The sequence below is a fragment of the Lepidothrix coronata genome, unplaced genomic scaffold, assembly GCF_001604755.1.
Source record: "Lepidothrix coronata isolate B3197 unplaced genomic scaffold, Lepidothrix_coronata-1.0 Scaffold97, whole genome shotgun sequence".
NCBI lineage: Eukaryota > Metazoa > Chordata > Aves > Passeriformes > Pipridae > Lepidothrix > Lepidothrix coronata.
Window position 1 is genome coordinate 2,670,003 of NW_016690277.1, and position 21,635 is coordinate 2,691,637.

General features: G+C 37.1%; 1 protein-coding gene across 1 annotated transcript in view; it reads left to right on the forward strand.

Moving 5' to 3' along the window:
- ATP1B3 (ATPase Na+/K+ transporting subunit beta 3) overlaps positions 1–20,746 on the forward strand; it is a 23,745-nt gene extending 2,999 nt beyond the window's left edge. Inside the window, exons 2-7 of the mRNA XM_017822296.1 lie at positions 4,865–4,993; positions 9,434–9,541; positions 11,069–11,256; positions 11,997–12,047; positions 16,537–16,623; positions 18,417–20,746. Coding sequence (XP_017677785.1) covers positions 4,865–4,993; positions 9,434–9,541; positions 11,069–11,256; positions 11,997–12,047; positions 16,537–16,623; positions 18,417–18,587 — 734 coding nt within the window. The 3' untranslated portion in view covers positions 18,588–20,746. The remainder of the gene's footprint in view (positions 1–4,864; positions 4,994–9,433; positions 9,542–11,068; positions 11,257–11,996; positions 12,048–16,536; positions 16,624–18,416) is intronic.
- The last annotated feature ends 889 nt before the right edge of the window (positions 20,747–21,635 follow it).

Here is a 21,635-nt window from a genome sequence, read left to right on the forward strand (position 1 = left end):
TAAAGAGACAGAAAACGCTGGAAAGACTGTTGATGACTTGAGGTGGTGGCATTCCCAGCAGAAAGGCGTGAGGAGTGCTAATAGCCCTTGCAGAGGTGAAGGGAATGAGGATCAGTGCTGGGGTCCACCCAGAATTTAATCAGGTAGGGCAGAGAAAGGAGCACTTGGCAGACTGCCATATAGGGCCTTTCTGCAAGTAAAAGGAAGATCAGCATTTGATTCTGCCTGTAATGGCAAGGTGCTGTGTCTGCCTGGAATTAGAGTAGGAATGGAGTGAGATCATCATGAACATACTGTAATGGGGTGCTCACCACACACTCAGGTGTGTCCATAGCCTTACAGGATAGACAGTAAATTCTTTTCACACAAGATTACAGAAAAATAAGTACTGCCAAAAAAGAAAGGCAATACAGACTCTAGTACATCACCTGTGGTCACACTAGATGTGATGTCAAGCGTATTTAAGTCTTTCTGTAAAGGTGGTTGTGTCAAGGTATTTGAGGTAGAGGTGGCATTGTCTTGAAGTACATAGAAATTCAGACCTACTGAATTTTCTTTTGAATGGGTAGTTGCATCCTTCAGTGCACAAATACAGTGTTTGTAATTACAAACAAACACAAAACCTGACCAGCAAAACCCAACACCTTATTTTTAGGAAAGTTTTCCACCATGTCAGTGGATATACAGTTTGATTGGTAGCCATAGCAAAGGATCCAGTTTTGCTTCTGTTTCATCTTCACTGAGTTCCTGGTTGCACATACAGAGCTGTTAAAGTTTTAGCTGCTTTTCTGAGTCGAATCATCTGTGTTCTCTCTCAGTGTTTTGAGCAGGGTTTTATTGTAATTTAGCTTTCTTTACAAGTAATGTAATATTAAACATTCTGGCATCACTGTCTGCTATTGCAGTAGAATATTTTTCCTGGTGCAGATCACTGAAAAAAGGCATCTTGCCTTTTCTTGTTGCAGGTATCAGTAAGCTCTAGTGGTACAGTGAGGGTATTTGGGGGGTTTAGGTTTTTTTGTGTTCTAAATGCTTAATCATGGCATCAGACACTGGCTTTTGTGGTTCTTTGCAAGTGTTGCACTTGATGGTTTTTATTGTCTCCTGAGGTGTAGCCATGTTATATGTGGAGCCCTGGCTTGTTGTGACGTAAAATATAACATGGGACTGAAGTTATATCTAGAAAACAGTAATTCTCAAGTGTGTGAAAAATAAAATTGAAACATGATCAGTGATTATTTAAAATGTATACTTATGTTAGTTTAAGGAAAGAAATCCATCTGCAGGTGGACTAAAATTCCTTGATGTTCCTGGCACTGGTGGTAGTCAGTAGGAACATTACTTGGGTATTTAAATCCCACTAGTTAAAGATGCTGAAGAATGGTCATGCAGGTGATAGGATCAATGCAGCATGGGATCCAACAAACCAGAAAGACAGCATTTAATTTTTTGCCGTTACAGGTAATGTTGAATAGTTTCTTCCATGTCTGTGTCAGTGTGTGTACTGATACCTGGATATATCTACCTATGTATTGCATGAGGTAGATTTACCAATCTGGTTAATGCCAGACTGACATGCTTTTTTTTATCAGCTTTGCCATATGAAGTGTGGAAAGCATGTGTTCATCATGGAAATGATGGCCAGGTGATATCTTGCATTCACCAGTCAGAAATTCTAATTTTAACAGTGGAGAAGTGCTTTGATCCCTGCAAGTGAATTCCAGCTAATGATGGTACCAGCACGTTGGTTCAGAAATGGCAGTTTTCCAGATTTGACTTGCTTGTTCTTGTGGTTAAGACACGAAGAAGGGGTTTTTTGGTACTGTGATGCCCTGTAAAAAGAAAAACAAACCAAAACAGCTAGGTAAATTGTAATGCAGAATTTTTTTTTTAGTTTTTCTTATGTTATAGTTTTAATGTAGCGAGATGTTCTGCAACAATTGAATTGAGTTGCGTGATGTGGTAGCTGTACTTTCCATGGAGTAAATGTGGAGGATAGCTTTTCACTGTTACTTGGGTACATCTTGTTTTCTGACAAGAAATCCAGTGTTATGTGAAGTTATTTTGGCAGAGTTTCTTGACAGGTTATGGCTTGCTCATTGTGATTAGCTTAGGATAATTAGTACTAATAGGCTCACAAAGAGCAGCTTACTCAGTTCAGGGCTGTTGGAAGTTGCCGAGAAGTTTTTTGTTGTTTGGTTTTTTCCCCTCTTTTTAATGTGGCAAAGTAGCATAAATGGGGCAGCTTAGTGCTCAGTGCAGTGCATTTACCAGCTATATTAAAATAAGAATTAAAAATAATCTGTATGTTTGTACACACGTGTGCTTTGCTGGACTGGGGGAGTTTAGCAGAGTTTCACGGCTCTGAATAATCACAGAGCCTTCATCCTGCTGCATGTTCCCGGTGGATGGGATGCTGCTGGGAGGGAGAGGGACTGGGTGAGGCCCTGTGGGCACTGTGGTCCCCCCCCAGAGTCGATCCCCAGTTCGGCGCTGTTGTCCCCAGTATTGGCGCTCCCTCCCTGGGCATGGGGGGGCTCCCCAGGGACTGCCCACGGAGCGGTTCTGCCCTGCCCCTGCTGCTGGAGGGGAGGGGGTCCCAGCACCCCCTGCCCCACTGCAGTAGGGGGCCTTTGTGGGTGGGCACCATCCCCACAAAGGAGGAGCTGCAGCAGGCCTGGATCTGCTCCTCGGGGAGCTCCCGAATGAGGCCCCAGGCAGTCATGCAGGTGCCATGGTGGTGTCGGCCCAAAGCAGGACTGTGCTTAGGGCCACGTCTGCTTAGAGGGGCACACCAGGTGATGTTATGCCCATCAGTAATAAACAAGTGGGCAGGGGTTTGTTTTTAATTTGGGGGGTTTTTTCCAATGAAGTTTGGCATAATCTTTTAGAGATTAAAATAACGGTGCATTATGAAATAGCTCAATGAAAAAAAGATTTCCCTGACTTTCTTGCTTTTACACTAATTGCCATGGAAACTGCTTGTCTCGTCTTATGTGTCAAAACTCTTTTTCTGTTCCATTGGAACTGTTTGATGAATGTCTTGGTCACTTGATGGGAAGTGTACTTTCTAGACAGCTTGATGAAAGTGTATTCAATAATTGATTAACTTACAGGGATCCAAGTGAGAGCTGACCAAAGGTTTTGTAAGGGAGCTTTTTTGTTTGGGATGCCCAGAATACACTGAGTATTAATTAGAAGATCCTTGTTCTGTTTTGGATCCAGTTAAAGCAATTATAACCTTATAAGTAAAGCAAATTGCTAGTGTGCCAAATACAAATGCAATTTTTGTTGACTAGGATTTCTACTATTTATTTTTATATTCTCTTTTCAGCACCTAAGTAGCCTTAGATAGTTTACAGTAGATGTCAAGCTCTCTTGTTCATTACAGAGTAAGCTTCATTTTGTGTTTGCATACTTTCCTACTTCTAATTTCTGCATAGAGTCTTGCATCTCATTGGTTCCAAATATATTTTAAATACCTGATCACTCTCAGACTTTTGCAGATGGGTAAGTAACTTTATCAACACGTGAAATCAAAAACTAAAACCAAACCAAAAATCCAATAACGTTAAGCTGGTTTCTGGAGAGAATTTATCTTAAAGATAATTTGGGAATCACCACATTATTTTAATAGATGTACACTGAATTCTTTCAGAAGTAATACAGGTACTTGCATCTTTAGCAGTCATGGGTTACTGTGGTTTATATTTGCACTGAATATTCCAGTGCAAAATGCAATCATAGTTTCTGGGACAGGAGCCAAGGATTAGGCTTCCTTCTGTCATCTTCCAGTGGACAGTACATATCACTGTGATACAGTCATGTTTGCTTTTGCTCTGTCCTTTTCTATGGAAGGCTGAAAAGTACTGCATTTAATCAAGTGTCAGTGGTAGGATGTTGTGTAATGGTTTTATGTGCTTTTCTTTACCTGGGTTATATCTCTGGCTTCTGATAGCACCCTTATATAGCTAGACTATTCTATAAAAATTGAATTTCTGTCATCATTTGGTTATGTTTTTGAGTTAGAAAGGTTTTGAAGATGGCTCTCTGTTCAAGCATCTGTTTTCCTCAATACTTTTTGACAATGTCTGTGCGTGTGTCCTTAAGTCTCAGGTGCTCAGTCTTAAAACAGAATCATGCACTCTTTTAGGTTGGGATTGTACACCAGAGTAATGAAACAAGTTGAAGCTGGTAACATCTGTGTAACTGGTGAATTCCAGTGAGGTTGCTGGGTCTCTGAGGTAGATTGGTAAAGCAGGTGGATGTGTTAGGCAAAGACTTGATAAATCTGAATAGAAGGCTTGGTTTTGTTTTCAAAAATCTGCAGCAGAAAGCATTTTCACCTTAAGGAGTCTCTTGTAACAGGATCCATGTGTGAATGAATGCTCTGTGTGGAGTTCCCTCACGTATCAACTATGTTTTTAAAGCACCAATTGCTTCCTGCCTGGTTTAGATCCAGTTTAATAATTATATCTCTTCACTCAGTTCTTTCATCTTCCCGGCCACCCTTTCCTTTCCAGATACAAAACTATAATTCCCTTAAGCAAGTGAAACTTAATTTTTTTCCTAATGCATTGCTTTGCTTAGTCATCTTTGCCAGCTTTCCTTTGTAGCCCAAAGAGCAATTTTTAATGCTGCTCCCTTAAAAATAGAAATGCTAAAATGCCCTGTAAGTTTTAAGAATCAGAAAGTATTAAGAAAGCCTCTTTGTATGCATTGTTGTGCACTGTGCATTATATATGTATGCTGGAGGCATATTTACAGCTACAGACATTGTATTGCTTATTTCCTGGTTTTATTTTCAAAGTAGATAATGGAATTAGATGAAACAAAAATAGTAATTTTAGTTTTTTCTTTACAGGATTGATCTTACTGTTCTATCTGGTATTCTATGGCTTCCTAGCAGCACTCTTCACATTCACAATGTGGGTTATGCTTCAGACACTGAGCAGTGATATACCGAAATACCGTGACCGGATTTCTAGTCCAGGTAACACTGTATTTATTTTTTCATAAAACTCTGTCTGGTTTAACAGCTAAGTTTCATTTGAGAGCTTGTTGGAAGTGTGAACGACTTATGGGTAACTGTGATTATTCCTCAATTACTTGCAGATTGCAAAGGTAAAACCTGATGTGAGGCAAGTGATATATGCTTATAGCATAAATTCAGTCAGTAGCTTTTTGTGTGTATGTGCTAACTTTTGCTGTGTTTTCCTCTAAGTTCTTTTCAGTTGAATTCTTCCTGTATCTAGAACACAATTTTACCTGCAAATCCAGAGAACATGCTGTTGGAGAAGTGGGATTATAATTTAATCAAATTGCTTTAGAGGTACCATAAACCAGTTCTTTTGGCTGAGATGGACAGCCACCTTGGTTAGTGTTTGGTACTTTGAAGAAGGTACAGGAAGGCTGTGCTGTGGGTGTGATCTGTGTAAGGGGCAGAGGCCTTTCCGGAGTTTTTACTACAGTATTAGATAGTTTTCAATTGACGTGGAATGTCTGTGGATTTCAGGGCTCGTTGGCCTGTTCTGTAGGGATCCACTAAAGAGAGAGGGTCCTGTTGTGTGATGAAGCCAAGTCCATGTAACACGTAGCTGCCACTAAAGGTGGTGTCCTGCTTCCTGGAGCTGATGCTCCTTTTGTTTACGTGCCCATCTGGTCCCACTGCTGGCTGGTTCAGAGAGCTGCATGTGACAGACAAAAGCCCTACACAAGTAAGAATGAGTAGTAAAGGGGGTGGCCTTTTTTTTTGCCTTTCCCCTCCAACCGTTTTTAAACTTTTTTTTTTTTAAATTGTTTAAAATATATCACAAAATTCTGACATAGGCTCTGTTTTGGTATATCTCCATACTGGAAAAATATTAAGAATTTTCACTCTGAAAGATTTAAAAATTGATTCTGTGTACTTTACCTATACCAAAGAGATTAGTGTGTTCTAGTTACTGTTTCTGGAGAATATGTAAGTATTTGATTTGTATATGCAACTTAAATGGTCTGGCCACTTGAACATTTGATATCTCAGTTTTTCTAATAACTTGTCTTAGGGACCAAATTTATGTTTAAAACACAAAACTAAATGGTGCAATATTAATATTTTGGTGGAAGTGAGACAACTTTATTTTAAAAAATACTCTCCCCTTTCTCTAAACTCAAAACTCTTAAAATTGACCAACATCTTGCAGCTGCATCCACACTTAAGATGATACAGTAATCTTCGTGTGAGCAAGTTGCAGTTGGACCAATGTGATAAACTTCTCTGGATTCTGAACAGAATTTGTGCAGTGTAGTATTGTGGCCTTCTCTAACAAGTGTTGTCTTGTAAGGGTTTTTGAGGATTTGTGTTGTGTTTCAAGCTAAGAATGGGCTAGATACTGCAAAGAATAATTTAAAAAAAGAAAAAAAATGAGGAAAAAAAGAAGGTGGCTTAGTTGACCATTTCTCCCCATTTCCATTGTGGAAGTCAGAACCTTGGTAGTGGATGGAACTGTGAGGAGCTGTGACTTAATGCTGGACTTGAGTGACATTTCTCTCTTGCAATTCAGGGTATTTTCCTTGACTTTGAAATAAGTCATAGGGGATGTTTGTTTAAAAAGTTATGTATGCCACAATTAGTTTTTTATTTAAGAATTCCTATAACATTTCTGAATTAAATCTTTTTATTAACCATGTCTTTAGTAACTCATACATAAAAGTTAATAAAATTGCTTGTCTCTGTTTCAGTGTTCCTCTTTAACTCTGTCATTTTTCACTTGCAGTGAAACATGTAATGTTCCGGGCTGTAAGACTTTAAATTATAAAAACAAATTCTACGCACAAAACCTGGATGGCGTAGGTCAATGGTTTTACTCTTGTTAAACATATTTGGAAATCTCACAATTGATTTATTTTATAATTTTAATTTTACTTGCTTTGTACACTGGGATATAAATCAAATCCAGATGATTTTTTTAAAATCCCTCTTGGAATTGTAATATAATGTAAAATCTCTCTTACAGTCTTAGATGTGATCCTGTGCTGAGGCTGTTAATTCTGATCCTTTAGAAGAGCCCAAATCTTGCATCTCTCTCAGTCTATGCATCAGTCCTTCATATAGCTTTTTCTGTAGAATTTACACCATAGTCTTTAGGCAGACTGTGATCCACTGAAATTCAAGTAGTCCTTTCCTCCTAGGATGTTTCTGAAGTTCCACTGAAGCAATAAATCTCTCCAAATTATTGTTTCATTCACTGATGACTAGTTGAATTATTTTGTCATTATTCCCTTTGAAAAACACATGGATAATAATAATAATCTCTTATCCCTCAAAAGCCCTTAGTGTGTAAAACCCCTTCAGTGATTTTTCAGCCCTGCTAATAATTATCTTGTATTTTGTTGAATCCCAGATCAGTGTAAAGGCCAGAAAATGTAATGGTACAAAGTAATCTGCAGTTAAAATAGTATTTGTAGGTTTACATGGACTGTCAGTCATTGAAGCACTTAGTTGTGGCTTCCATGGAAATAATTTAACTGCTGCTGTTGCAGAAAAGAGGATCTGTGATTTATTGGGAATCTTACAAAAGAGCTAGAGTAAAAAATCATTAAATTATATCTGGATTTTTTTTTGAATCTGAAAGATGTTTGTGATAAATGTTTAGTATATACTGTTATTATTTCCCAGTTGAAAGTATTTGTAAATGAATCCTGCCTTCATTTGGGAAGCTTGGTCATTTCTATAGGTGAAGCCTTAGACCTGCACTTTTGGTATGCTTTCAAAAACCTTACTGTGATTGATTAACTGCAGTATAACATGTTAAGAATCCAACATTAAGACATATTTTCCATCTTTATCTTCCCACTGCGCTCTTATCATCTTAAATGTTTTGTTTATATTCAGAAGGCCTGATTTATTTAATTTTTTGGGGGGAGATGAATTTTGTTTTCTGCCTTAAATTCTATTCATTTGGGAATCTGGTTTTAATTGGTTTTGCCAGATAATAGGAAACTACGTGGCATCCTAAGCTGATACAATTGGTTGCTGTAATTGCAACTTCTTTATGCCAAATTTGACTTTGATCAAACCATTTTAATATTCTAACTTAGGAAAAAGTTAATCTGATAAAATATAGGTTGGTATTTTGGGGGTTTGTGTTTGTGGATTTTTTTGTTGTTTTTTTTGGTGGGACTACAGTGTCAGTTCTCAGCTATACTTGAAGAGACAGATGCATGGACACTCGTTAATCACAGCTGCTGGGTTTTTATCTGTGCTAATTATTTATATTAAATAAAAATTACCTTAAGGTGCTGTGAATAAAGCAATCAGTCACACATCCTTTTTTGAAGAGATTTTGAACTCTCTGCAGTGTCTGGTGGTGTGGTGCTATTTCATCTGCTGCTGAAGCTGTGTTGAATAATAGAAGCATTGGTTGTCTCTGTTAGTGACAAACTCCTGATGGCACAGGCTGGGTATTAGCAAGGAGTGTGTCTTTTGCTTTCACCTGCTACAGAAAAATCCCTAAGATTTAACACTGCACCTTTCTCGAGCCATGTGCTGGGAGGAAGGACAGTTCAGCTCTGTCAAGAGCCCACACTCCACGTGTGCCTTTTTCATCCGTCAACCCAAGCCGCACTCCAGCCCTTGGCAATCCATGTCCGTGTTTCTGCTGCCAGCCCTGGCTGCCTGGCTGGGGGGGGTTCCTGCTCTGGTACCCAGAGCCAGCAGCCCAGTGGAGCCATAGTCCCGCTGGGAACGCTGGTGCTGCTGGGCCTGGAGGCAGCTCCAGAGCATTCCTGGGGCCTGGCTGAGCCATACACCTCTCCAGGGACACGGGCCCAGGGCTTCATGAAGTGTCTTGTGTTCTCCATGAAACAGATGGTGCCTAAACTTTCTGTTTGAGGACATGGAGGAGAAGAACAGAAACTACCTTGGCTTGTCTATTTTGATTGGGGTAACTTTCAAGCCATCTTTATGCACAATCAAGATTTTTAAAATGCTTTTTTGTGTGAGTTTCTATGAAAAAAATACAATCATAGCTTCACTCCATACTGCCTGAAACTTTGAACCATTGCTTGAACTGAAGGCTTTCTGGGTGTGGTTTTGGGTATTTTTTCAATTATTTAAGTTTAATTTGCTGAGTATGGAAAATAGGAAGTGAATTGGTAAAAATCTTTGATTAAAGCTGATTAAGCTGCTAATTTCGCTTTTCCTAATCACTTGGGTTTGCTTTGTGAATTGCAGCTATGCACTGGGTTGGATTTAAATATTAATTAATGTAATGTTGATTTTGATAAGTGGCTTCAAACACAAACTACCTTCCAGTACTGTGGAATGTAGGGTAACGCTGATGTTTCTTTACAGATGGACATTTTCTGATTTATGGGTATATTGAATAGGTTGGAGTGGTGTAGGAAAGAGAAGTCGTTTAGTTCCTAACTTGCACTTTTTCTTTTTAAGGACTTATGATCTCACCAAAGCCAGACACCGCACTGGAGTTTTACTTTAACAAGAGTGACAGCCAGTCATATTTGGAATATGTTACTACACTTAAAAGTTTCCTTGAATGTAAGTTACTTCAAACTCCACAAGTAATTCAGGAATCTTTGTCTTGAGAACATTACTTTCATTTTTTTGCCTGTAGTTACTAGTTGCTAATGGAGACTTGTGCAAGTTCAGGATTACTACAGCTATGTGTGTTATTAAAGTATATACTTTGCAGAAGAAGGTAAGTATTGATGCCTATATTGGACAGGGAGCCTTGGGCAAGAGGAATAATGGAGTACATAATGGAGAGTTTTGTCTCCTAGTCCAGTGTTTTGGTGTCATGGTTATTTAAATACTGTAAGTAGAAATTACATATGCCAAGAGAATGTAATGTAAAATAACATACATCATGTATTTGGAGGCAAAGTTTATCAAGACTTACCTAATTAGTCTTAATCTAAATGATTTGATAACTGAGAATCCCATAGCCTTAAGACCTTAAGTGTCTATTTGAAAAAATAAGGCACACAAAGATTAAATTAATTGCAATTTCTTACTTTTCACCCCGATACATAGTATTTATGGGCAGTGATATTAAAATACTGAATTTAGAACACGGAGAAAAGGTAACACAGGCAAGACTGAAGGATGGCAAAATCATTAGTTTGTCATGTGTTATTCTATGTATGTGCCTGCATGTACACTTATTCTAATAATACAGAAATCAATTAAAATATTAGTAAGTTTAACCCCTTAAAAGTTGTAAATCAGAATTGAGAAGGTGCTGTGTGCATGAGTTGCTTTGTTAACTACACAAGCTATTCTTGAATCTCTCCATATTCATAGTTTTGGTGCCTACTAAAAGCTTCTATGAGTAGGATTTTCTTTCAGAGCTCAGCCAAGGCTCCTGGGAGGAATGCTGCATGTCATGATTACCTGCCTCCTGCAGTTTTGTGTGTCTTGCATGGAGGATGAACTTTCCCTTTCTCCATTTTACTTTGTTAATGAGGTGGGGTGGAGGGTAAGGGAGGGGAAAACCCCACAAAAAATCCTTAATGTGAACAGATTAGCATTTGTGGCAGTGTGATCTGTGTACTTGCAAAACACAAAGAAATAATTTGGGATCTTAGTATAAAACCAATTATACTACCTGATGTAAATGTAGAGGCCATTTAATATTACTTACTGAAGTATTTGAAGTTTTCCTGTGCATTTTTAAAAGAAACTGTGCAAACAGAAAACTGGTTCAGTTTCCAGGTAAAAAATTGATTGTTTATATTTTAATACGTGATTAGTTTAGAACATGTAATAAGTTTATGTACAGGAATTTATGAAGTTGTGACTATTGTTACAATTTGAAAAGCAAGACAGTATTACTTCTTCTGTAATACTCTTTTTATTCTTTCATTCAAGTGCAGTGCCACTTCCTGATAGACTTCAAAAAAGTGTTTAAGATGGATGTAAGAGACAGTGCTCTGAAAGTAGTTCTTTGAGAGAACTCTTTGACAAGTAACACTTGCCAAATTATATACTTATATAGGCATCAGCAGGCTTTGGCTGCTTATTTGTTTTCTACCAATTGACTTATAAGCTATTTCTGTTTCATAGCATACAATGAGTCAAAGCAGTCCCAAAACATAGATTGTACACCAGGAAAGATTTTTGAGCAAAATGATGTTGCTGTTAAAAAGGCCTGTCGATTCAACCTCTCTGATCTGGGGCAGTGCTCTGGAAAGGAAGATACGAATTTTGGGTATTCCAAAGGAACTCCCTGTGTGATTGTGAAAATGAACAGAGTAAGTGCCTGCTTCTTTTTAATTCTTAGTATAAGTTCTCCCAGCTACTGCTGTATGAAAAATGACTGTAGAAAAGACTGAAATATGTGTTCAATTTGCTACTTGAGATATTTGCATTTCTAGAATAGTGTAATTTACTGAAAGGTCTGGCAATTCATGTTTTCAGAGAGTAGAGTGAAGTGAGCTTTTTGAGCTTTCTAATACTTAGAAGTATTGGCTTTGACCACTTGCATCAAAATATCTGAATCCCCTGTTTTAAGAAGTAATTTGCTTTTTGCTTTTGCTTACTGTTCTGTAAAATGGATTCTAGACCACTCTGCAAGTAAAGTATGTTTTACTTCATATGTGTGGTGCAGAAATCTAGCTAGGATGTAATGCATTCTGTAACTCCTAAACTATGAAAGGTGATGAAAACTTCACTAAGTATTTGACTTTTCAGTGATGTTACACATTACTTGAATTGCTAATTGGTTGAACCATTAATGCTACATGCTGAATGTAAAATAACAGTCTTTTCTGTGGCTACTGTAACTATTTGAGTTAATTTGAGTAAACTATTTAACTTAACAATACTTTAAATCTTTGTCCTAATTTAAAATTGTGTTCAGGTAAAAATGACACTGAATAGATTTACTCCCTGTATGAATGCTGTCATTTAATGAGGTGAAAAGTCAAATTCGGTCTGTAAAATTGGAAAGAGGGAAAAAGATCTGTAAATATTGTAACCTTCTCTCCTCTAGATAATTGGATTAAAGCCTGAAGGAGAACCACGTATACAGTGTACACCTAAGGTCAGTCCTGAATGTAAGAAATAAGTGTGTAGTTAATTTTCCTTATGAGTAGGATGAATAGTGAAGTAATTTATTTCACTCTTTCCTTCTTCTTAGAGACTTTGTATTTTTGTTTGTTTTTCATCTTGCTGTATGTCTAATTTAGTTTTAGTGTCTTTAATTTCTTCAGTGTACTTATAAAAATATTTTTCAGTTGTTGTTCATTCATCTTTAGATGTGTTTTAGCTACCTGTTTTTTGCTGTAGAGTTGTGGAAATACATACATGTTATTTGTGGTCTTATTTATTTATTGTGAGTTATATTTTGTTTTCTCATTTCATAACCTATATTTTTATTTTTTCTCCATGCTGCAAGTGCACCTTAGACAGTTTTGTAAATGATGGGTAAGACACTGTGTGTGGAAACTAATGTTACTGCTCAAGTAAAAATTGCCTTCAAATCAACTATAAACTACTCACAATAACAGCTAATTATGCATATTTGTTATGTACCAATGGATTTCTACAGAATGTTTTATGGTAATTATAATAATTACTTTGACTTGCGGATATTTTTCCTAGACTGCTGGGGGAGCAGTGAAAGCCTTGGTAAGTTTGTAGCTTGAGTGAAGGGCACAGTCCTGGCTTTTAGCTGGAGGTGACTGGTAAAAGTGTAGGCTGGGAAATGTCATCAGTTAACGAGACAAATCCTTGTAAGGTTTCTGCCTTCTTCCTGGGTACCTGTGGTAGGCATAGATTTTAATACTTGATTTTTGTGGAGTCTTTGAAAGTTTTGATCTCTCCATGACAGTCCATTGCAAGCAAAGGTGATTCCTTTTCTTATTTGAAACTGATTTCTTTGCTTCCATTCTCAAAAAAGACGTTGTTCTCTTGAAGGAATTATTTGGTTTTTAGAATAAAGCAATTAAGCTTCTTCTAATAGTCTCTTTCTTCTTTGACTTGCCTAGTATATAATTTTTTCATAATGTGATAACCCAAACTGGACAGAGGTTGTCCTCTATGGTTAATGGCACAGTTTCTCCCTTTGTAATCACATTGGAAATAATAAAAGTGTCTCAAGGTGAATTTGCTGTTTGTAATACACTTAGTCTTTATTTTAATTGTTCTAATATTGAGATCTTTCTTTCGGTTATTTCCCAGTCTGTATTTGTAGATGTCAGTTCTTGAAGTTGAATTTCAAATTACTATTTTTGGTCCTTGCTCTGTAATTTTTTATCATCATTTTAAAGGGATCGAGTTGTCTGAAGTGTTTTGCACTACTTACAGCCTGGGCCCATCAGTGAGTTAACTTAGTTTTGCATCTCACAAGTCCTTACTGAAAACAGTGAATGGGGTCCATCTTCATTTCCACCTGAAATGCCTTGTGGTGTGTTGAGAGCTAATGTTCAAGTGATTTACAAAATATTGATGATAATCCTATTTTATGATGATTCTATTTCTTCAGCTTTTTTGTATGGACGCTCTATGAGACAGTGGTAGAAGCTGTAGTAAGCAAATTACAGATGATCCTTTTTCTATCCTCTTAGCTGGTTTCAGTAGGAAAAGAATAAGTTTGATAACAACTTGGTTGATAATGATGGGCTTTTTTACTATTTTGTTTACCCTTTGAGATACTTCGAAATAAATAATATTTTTTTTCTATAAGTACAAATTACTTAGTGAATTTATTTAATAAAGACAGAATATAGTTAGAAGTTCTCTGATCATAAACTAAGCAGGGTCGTCCTAGAGCACATGGCACAGGGTTGGATCCAGACAGTTCTTAAATATCTCCAGTGAGGGAGACTCCAGCACCTCTCTGGGCAACCTGTTCCAGTGCTCAGTCACTGCACAGTAACAAAGTCCTCCCTCATGGTCAGGTGGAACTTGCTGTGCATCACTGTTATGTATACTGAGAGCAATTTGGGCAAGTGTCTGCCTGGACTGAACACCATCTGACTTTTAAATGGAACTTCAGTTTTTACAAGTCTCTCACGTACAAAATGAGGTTAATAGCTTCTCTCTGCACATCCTGCCAGTCTTTGTCACCTGAAATATCATTTAAATTTTTCAATGTGAAATCTATGTTCTTCAGGCATTCTCCTGTGAGGCAATTCTTCTTTCTTCTCCCTGTACTTTTTCTATGGGATTTTTTTTAAATGAAAAATTAAAAAGGTAGATCTGTGATTTCAAAGTCAGCACACTTACAGTTGGAGATGCTTCTGCCTCTGCCCTTTTAGTGTGTCCATCATCACTGTATTTTCTGTAGGTTCTGTTCGCGGTGTCAGACACTAATTACAGCTGGTTCTTCCTTCTGCACCCTGGAGGAACTGATCTGCTGTAGTCTTGGTGATCTCCATGAAGAGAAACAAACCAACACAAGATGGTATTTCCAAGAAGTTTGGAGATCAGTGTTTTAGGTCTTTTTTGGGGGGCTGGAGATGTGCAGTTTCACGTGCACTGGAACATCTTGTTGCAGTATTCTTTCAAGTTAAAACTACCTCTATTGAAAACTGGTAGATTTGATGGGAGTTTTTTTTTTTAACCAAAGAAAAAAAAGCCTTAATTCCAAAATACATTAATTTCTTCTGTTTAGTGACCATCTTGACTTTGTACTAGGTTTCACTTTCTAGTGTACAAGAATGAAGAATGGTTGTATGAACGACATTACGTGCCTTGCTCCTGTCAGCATAATCAGGATCTGAGTTAACCTGCTTTTTGTGACAGAAATCTTTGTTGGTTTACAGTTTCCACTAATGCATACTGCTCTTTATCTTGTGCAGTGATACCATTTCTTCTTCTCAAGTTATTAATAGACCATTCCTGCCCAAGTTCTTTCCTTGGGTCTTTGAATATTGTTTTAATATCTGGAACATTATTCTTTCTAAGACACAGTTTTAATAAAGACCAAGTTAGTGAGGTAAAAGTCCATCTGTCCAGCTAAATTTTCTGATTTTAGATTTGCTGACTGTCAGCAACTCTTTGTGGAAACTAAAGGGTAAGCAGATAAAGTGACACTCCCTAGTGGACTGATTCTTGGAGTTCTTCAGCAAAGGCAGCTTGTTTAGGTGATTTTTGGTTTGTTTCTATTTAATTGTGTAGGGATATTAATTAGAATTAATTATTAAAATCCCAAACCCCACAGCAGTTGCATGAGACAGGCAGCTGCATGTCCCAGAACCCCTCTGCTATTGCACTGGTAGCCTAATGCCTATATAGTTCTGACTGCATGCGTGCCTTGTGTTTAGCTGCTCCAGAAAACACTATTTAACTTTCCTGTGTTATTCTGATTATTTAACCGTTATTTCAAAAATATATTTGAAAAATTAGTATTTTCAGCTGCATGCACTTCAAATAAAGTATAATGGTGAAAAGCAACACATTTCTACTTAGAGATTATATTTGCTAGCTTAAGGTTCAAAATACTTAATACATATATTGAAGAATTGCAATAATTTAGACTGCAAAGGAATAGGAATGTGGCCATATCCTAAAAAACATATTGTACGTTCTTTTAAGGAGATCAGAAGGTAATCTTAAGCTGTGGTTTGTTCTTTACTATTTTTTGATCTTACTGGAGTTGTCTTCTGAACTTTGTAGAGTACCTTTTCAAAATCACAGCTGTTATAATGTGGTAGTATAGAAAAAGCCATGACAGTTGCTGATACACTTTGAACTTGTGTATTACACTGAACAAGCAATGATGGTCTGAAGATACATTTAGTATGGGGGGGGATTGTTTTAATGGCATTTCCCTTGATTATGTAATATATTTATCTTATTACAGAAAGTCATGTTAGATGTGGGCATTTCCTAGTGGTTTGACATCCTGCCAGGATACACAATCCTGAAGAATACTGTGTGTTGGGAGGGGTGTCTGTGTCTGGACTGCTCAGTCACATCCACATATTTGGTATATCTCACAGATTGAGCGACTCCTTAGTCAGAAATTAGGCAGCAACTTTGTAGGTAGCTACTTCTTATTCCCAAATTTGGGATTGTAGGGGACAGTTGAGTGAGAAGTCATGCATGTGTATATGTTGTTCCTCTGAGGTGGTGATGACACACAGAAGTCTAGTAACATCACCATTTTAAACTTGGATTTCTTTTTAGGTGGCCTATATTTGAAGGAAACATCCAGGCTTGCTTGTGGATACTTGGGATTTTAGTTATATAGGGGTGATTTTTGGTTGTTAAATTATTCATTACAATGAATGTCCTCTTCCCCCTTAGCCATTTCTTTGACTCATAAGAAAAGCATGAAGGCAAGCTGTCTTGATTGCTAATTTAAATAGCACTGTTAATCTTTACTGTAGCAGATGTGTGCAGCATGTAACTATTTGCCAAAAATAAGTGTATTTTAAAAGTTATTCTATAAGTTTGTAGGTCAGTTGCCTTTTTTTTTTTTTTAGGTATCTTGTGCTTTATCATTGGGTTATAATTCTAATTTTGTGTTCAATTCTATGCAAGCAGATGTTAACTTTTGCTTTTTTTGCTGTCTCCAATTACAGGATGAAGGCATGGTTGCTATAACTTATTTTCCTCCTCATGGCCTGATAGACTTGATGTACTTTCCATACTATGGGAAAAGCTTGCATGTAAGTCTGCCTTAATGATGGTCTTCATGTGGTGAATGTTTTGGTTCTGTTTGCATTTACAGTTACCAAGATCAGATGGATTCTGAAGTTTGAACTTTGTAATGAGGTACTCATCAGGAATATTTGATATGCAGAAATTGCACAGTGGTTGATGAGATTAGAGATGCTTTCTCAGGCATGAGGAAATAATCTGGGCATTGTCCTAATGAAGAAGTGGCTGTATAGCATCAGTACTGAGAGCATCTGCTCTTTTTTAGTCACTGATATCCTTGTGGTCCAGGATGGTTATTTGTCTTTTGCTGCTCAGTACAATGAGCCAGACTCGGTGACCTTAGAGAATGTTCCCTTTTTTAGATGATCTGATGAGGATGCTGACCCTCTTCCCTCCTCCCCCAAATTTTTCTTGAGTAAAAGTACATCTGTTTTCAGAACATCATAAAAATTTGTGTACTTATTCAAAAAATCTTGGTGGTTACAAGTCTTCTCTCCCTGAGGAAACATGGGAATTTCAGTTCTGATTTTTAGAAAATTCAGTACCTCAAGTGTGGTATCACCCTTACAGCTGGAAAGTTTTGAGGGTGCCTTGCCTTGCTGCATTTCCCCCTCCCAGTCTGAAGTTCATTGGAGCACAGGAAAATTTCTGATGTAGTAAAACCACTATCCAGTGAAAGCAGTTACTTCAATCTACTTCTAGTACTTCATATTAAAGATTTTAGCACATCCCCTTCCATGACATCACTTTTTGCAAAGGAGACTGAGTATTCTGTAGTGTTTCCTCTGGTAGATGCCTAAAACCAACAGAAATGTATTAAGGAGTCCTTTAAATTAATGAGGGGGAAAAAAATCTTAACACAAGATTTTGTTCAATTAAAATTTGAGGCTTATGTTTGTATAATACTGCAGTGTTTTATTTAGTCCATTACTTATGAATTCTTACCAGGAAAATAAATAATTTTGCTTAATCAGCAGTCAGCAGTATTGACCTAAAAATATTAATAAATTATGGAAATACTTTATGAACATTGGATGAAAAGCTGCCTTAACAATGTATAATAAATAAGCTCTTATTTAATTCATAAGCACTTTACAAGAGTAATGGAATTGGATGTGAGGTATAATATTGTGTTGACAAAAAAAAAGAATCGGTTCTGCTCTCATTTTTAAATTTTAATTTTTATTATAAGGGAGCAAAGTCAGCAGTTGTAATTGTTCCACCAAATATGACTGACCAGGAAGGATACTGTCAAGATGTTCAAGGAAAGGTCTCTGTGTAAGCCATCAGAGAACACCTTTTAGAATGGTTTCTTGCTGAACAAACAACAATGGCATAGGGTAGGAGGGAAGCTGGTTCATTGGCATTTGTTGAATCACACTTAAAACCTTGCTAGAAAAGTTAAGTTCTATAGCAATTACACCCACCCATCCCCAAACCAAACCCAAAACAAGCAGAAGAGACAATAGAATGGATAGGAAGGAAGATACTAATTTCTGAGGTTGTTTCAAGTGGAGGTTTCTAGAAAAATTGGACCTAATATAATAGAAAAGGGTAAAGACATATGCTTCTTGAGGATAGTGTGAATTAAATTATCTTTAATAGATTAGTTAAGAAGTAGTATGAAGAATGTTTACCTGACTAACTTGGAAAAAAAAGTGTCTTACCTGAGTCAGGTTGGGCTTTGAAAAGTTGGGTTCTTAATTAGTTTTTTTCTTAACTGTTCTGAAGGATTAGATGTTAATTTAATGCTAACTTACTCTGGTCTCTCAAATATTTTCCCCATCTTTCTGTTTACTAGGCTCACTATTTACAGCCTCTAGTGGCTGTTCAACTAGCAATTCACCCCAACAGTACCAAAGAAGAAATAGCAATTGAGTGCAAGATCCTGGGCTCACCTAATTTAAAAAACGAAGATGACCGTGACAAGTTTCTGGGACGAATTACCTTCAAAGTTCAGATGTCTGAATAGCTGGAGTAAATATTCTCCACAAAGTAAATGTTGTGTTGTCTGTTTTGTATCAGCTGGACATGCCATTCTTAGGATATGAGACCACCTTGGAGAATGTTAAGGTGGTTTATGGCGTTCAGGGTAGCATAATAATATGCTTCCAAATTGTATGTTTAAAATCCCTTAAAATAAATGCCTATCCTGCTTTTGCCTGCCCCATTGGAACAGTGTACAGACTATAGTTATGTCATAGGGACCTGTAAATAGCTGTTTTCAAACACATAATAATGGTGACCTTTGTCCTGTTCTAAAACGTGGTTTTATCCCCCAAGTGAGTGTCTCAAGCTTAATGTGCTGTGCTCTGTAAATATTGTATTGATTTAACACTGGTTTAACTGTCATATCTCAATGCTGACACAGTTAGAGGGATAAATAATAAATGGTACCTGATTGACATAGTGAGTTCTCTGTAAGAGTAAACACCTCCAGCGTAAATTGTGTGGATGGGAGTGGGTGGGTGGATGGATGGCTGAGTGGAGATGCCTTAAATTGTGGACTGGGTGGCGTGGGAGAATTGAAATGAGTTTTAAGAGTTGGTATGGATTTCTGAAAGTAAGTGCTCAACTAGTACTTCCTTGTGCTTGTCACTGTGCAAGTATTGTGTACATGTAATACTTGGTATAGAGTTTGGTGTTCTAGCTGAGGAATTGAATCTTTCTTTGTGTTGTTAATTGCTTGTAATATGTGGAGCACAAATAAAATCTATACAATATTTTAAAACTTTTTAGTTCAGAAATATCGATAGCAAACAGTTTAAATTGTTTAGGGTCATGGTAACAGTTGTACAACAGAGCTGCTTGAAAAAAGTGGCTTCACTATTGTGGGAATAGGCTTTCATTTTCCAATTAAAAAGTTTTCCGAAGAACCTCTGTTTATGAAAAAAAAAAAAGGAAAAAGAAAGGATTGTCTTGATTAAACATTCCTGTTTAATTTATATATCTGTTTCGTTGCATCATTTTAACATGTCTCATGTCTTCATCTGCTCTTTCATCTTGCACTTTGTGTGTATTTCATCATCATCCATTTAGAAAATTGGTGTCATCAGCTGCTTCATAGAAATATCCTGGTGACCTGCAGTGGATTACTTGCAGTGTAACTCCAAAGGCAGTTGCTAAAATGCCTACAAACAGACTGGTTTATTTGTGCCTGTTGCTCACATTAAACCAGGCTGACCCATTCCATTGGGCTGTAACTTCGGCAGCTGTGCTGACATGTGATTTATGCTACTCTTCCCCAGGGTTTTTGTTTGGTTTGGTCTTGGGGGGTGTGTTTTTTTTTGAGCACATGGTCCACATTCTGATGTCTTCTTAATATTAAAGACCACAGCAAATCCACATTTGTGTAAATACCTGTATGTTCTGCTAGTTAGGCCTAAATTTGTTACTTAATAGGCTTTTATACCTAATTGTTACAGTGGTTTTTAATATTTTGTTTAAACAAATTAAATGAAGGATTTCTAAAATTAAAGATCCAGTCTTAATGCCCTGCTTTAAAAAAGTTTGAGTCCAGTCTAAGCCACATTAGTGAAAAACTTTTAACAGCTGTGCAAGTTTACACTGGTGCACAGTTGGAGGAAGCTGCTCTTAATGGGACTTGAACAGTGTCTTAAACCTCATTAAAAATAGATTTATACTGATCTGATACCATTCAGCATGCTTTTTTGTTGTCTACAAAAGAAAGTTGTTGTTCCTACAATATGCAATGGATATTTTTGTAATAATGGCATGCATTAATACTGAATGAGATGTTCTTTTAAAATATTCCATTACTAATGTTTTAAATGATGCACTTTTAGAGCTGGGATACCTGGCTTCTTGAAGATAAGACTAATTGCTTCTCCGTGTATTAATACTGCCTGAAAGTATTTTAATAGTTGTGAGGGAACTTAAATGTAGATGTTGCATCTGACAATGAAAAGGATTCGCTTCATGTAAAAACTTTTCACATTTGTGTTCACTTAGGAATGGTAAGAACTTCTGGAAAAACACTCGGTTTTCAAATGAGCTTGTTTTTTGCAACCATTTCTCTTTTGACTTATCTATATAGACAAAGCATGAAATGGCAACTCTTCACCAGCACTTTTCAGACAGGTAAAACTCAATAAACTCCTGTTCTCCCTAGATTCTGTACAAGTGTTTGTTGTTTTGTTTTTTTTTTTTTAAATTTAAACACATACGGATTATCAGTTGGGGGAGGGAGGAGAAATAAATTTTTGAAAGGGTTCAGCTATCAAAATTAGCATGTAAAACCTAAGTAGGTAATGAGTCTAGTCTTAAACTATTTAATTAAACTGAACTGGTTCTCATGTTTATTTCTGGGTTTCAAGTGAGTAAATGATGCAGCAGTTACCTGATAGTAAACAGGTGTATAGACTGTTAGGATAGAATACAATTACTGATTTCCTTCATGTGAATTTTACAGTAAATTAGACTTCATTTTAAATTATGATTAAAGATTTAAATTTACTACTTTGTTACCAGAAACCTGAAATGTTTAACTTTTATACTGTTAAATACTTACTTATTTGGTAACTTTTAGTGTCTTTTAATTTTAAACGTTGTGAAATTGCCTGTTGTTGCAGGTTCTGTTTTTCAGACCACCTTGACAACCCCCTGGTGTCCAAGTCAGTTGAGGTACCTTCTCCCTGCCATCCCTCCCGTGAACACCCCCCGGGGTTAGAGGGGAAGCTGGAGACAAGATTGTTGAGACACAAAGTCAGCTGCAGGCTTTACTTACATCCATCATGCAGTAGATAAGATGATCCCTTGAGGACAGATGACATTCAGCCCTGACTTGCAGTTACTTCCAGCTGGGGATGATGCTGCTTCTAGGACACTAGTAATGAAAAGCCTTTCCTTCTGTGCTCTAGTAGTTCCCCAGCAGCAGAGAGAGAAAACCCGAATGCAAAGGAAGAGTTGCAGACTAAAGGAGTTGTGAATCAGTATAGAAACAAAAACAGGAGTGGGGAGGGGGGCACTGGTTTTTGTGATTTTTAATACCCTGCCTCTG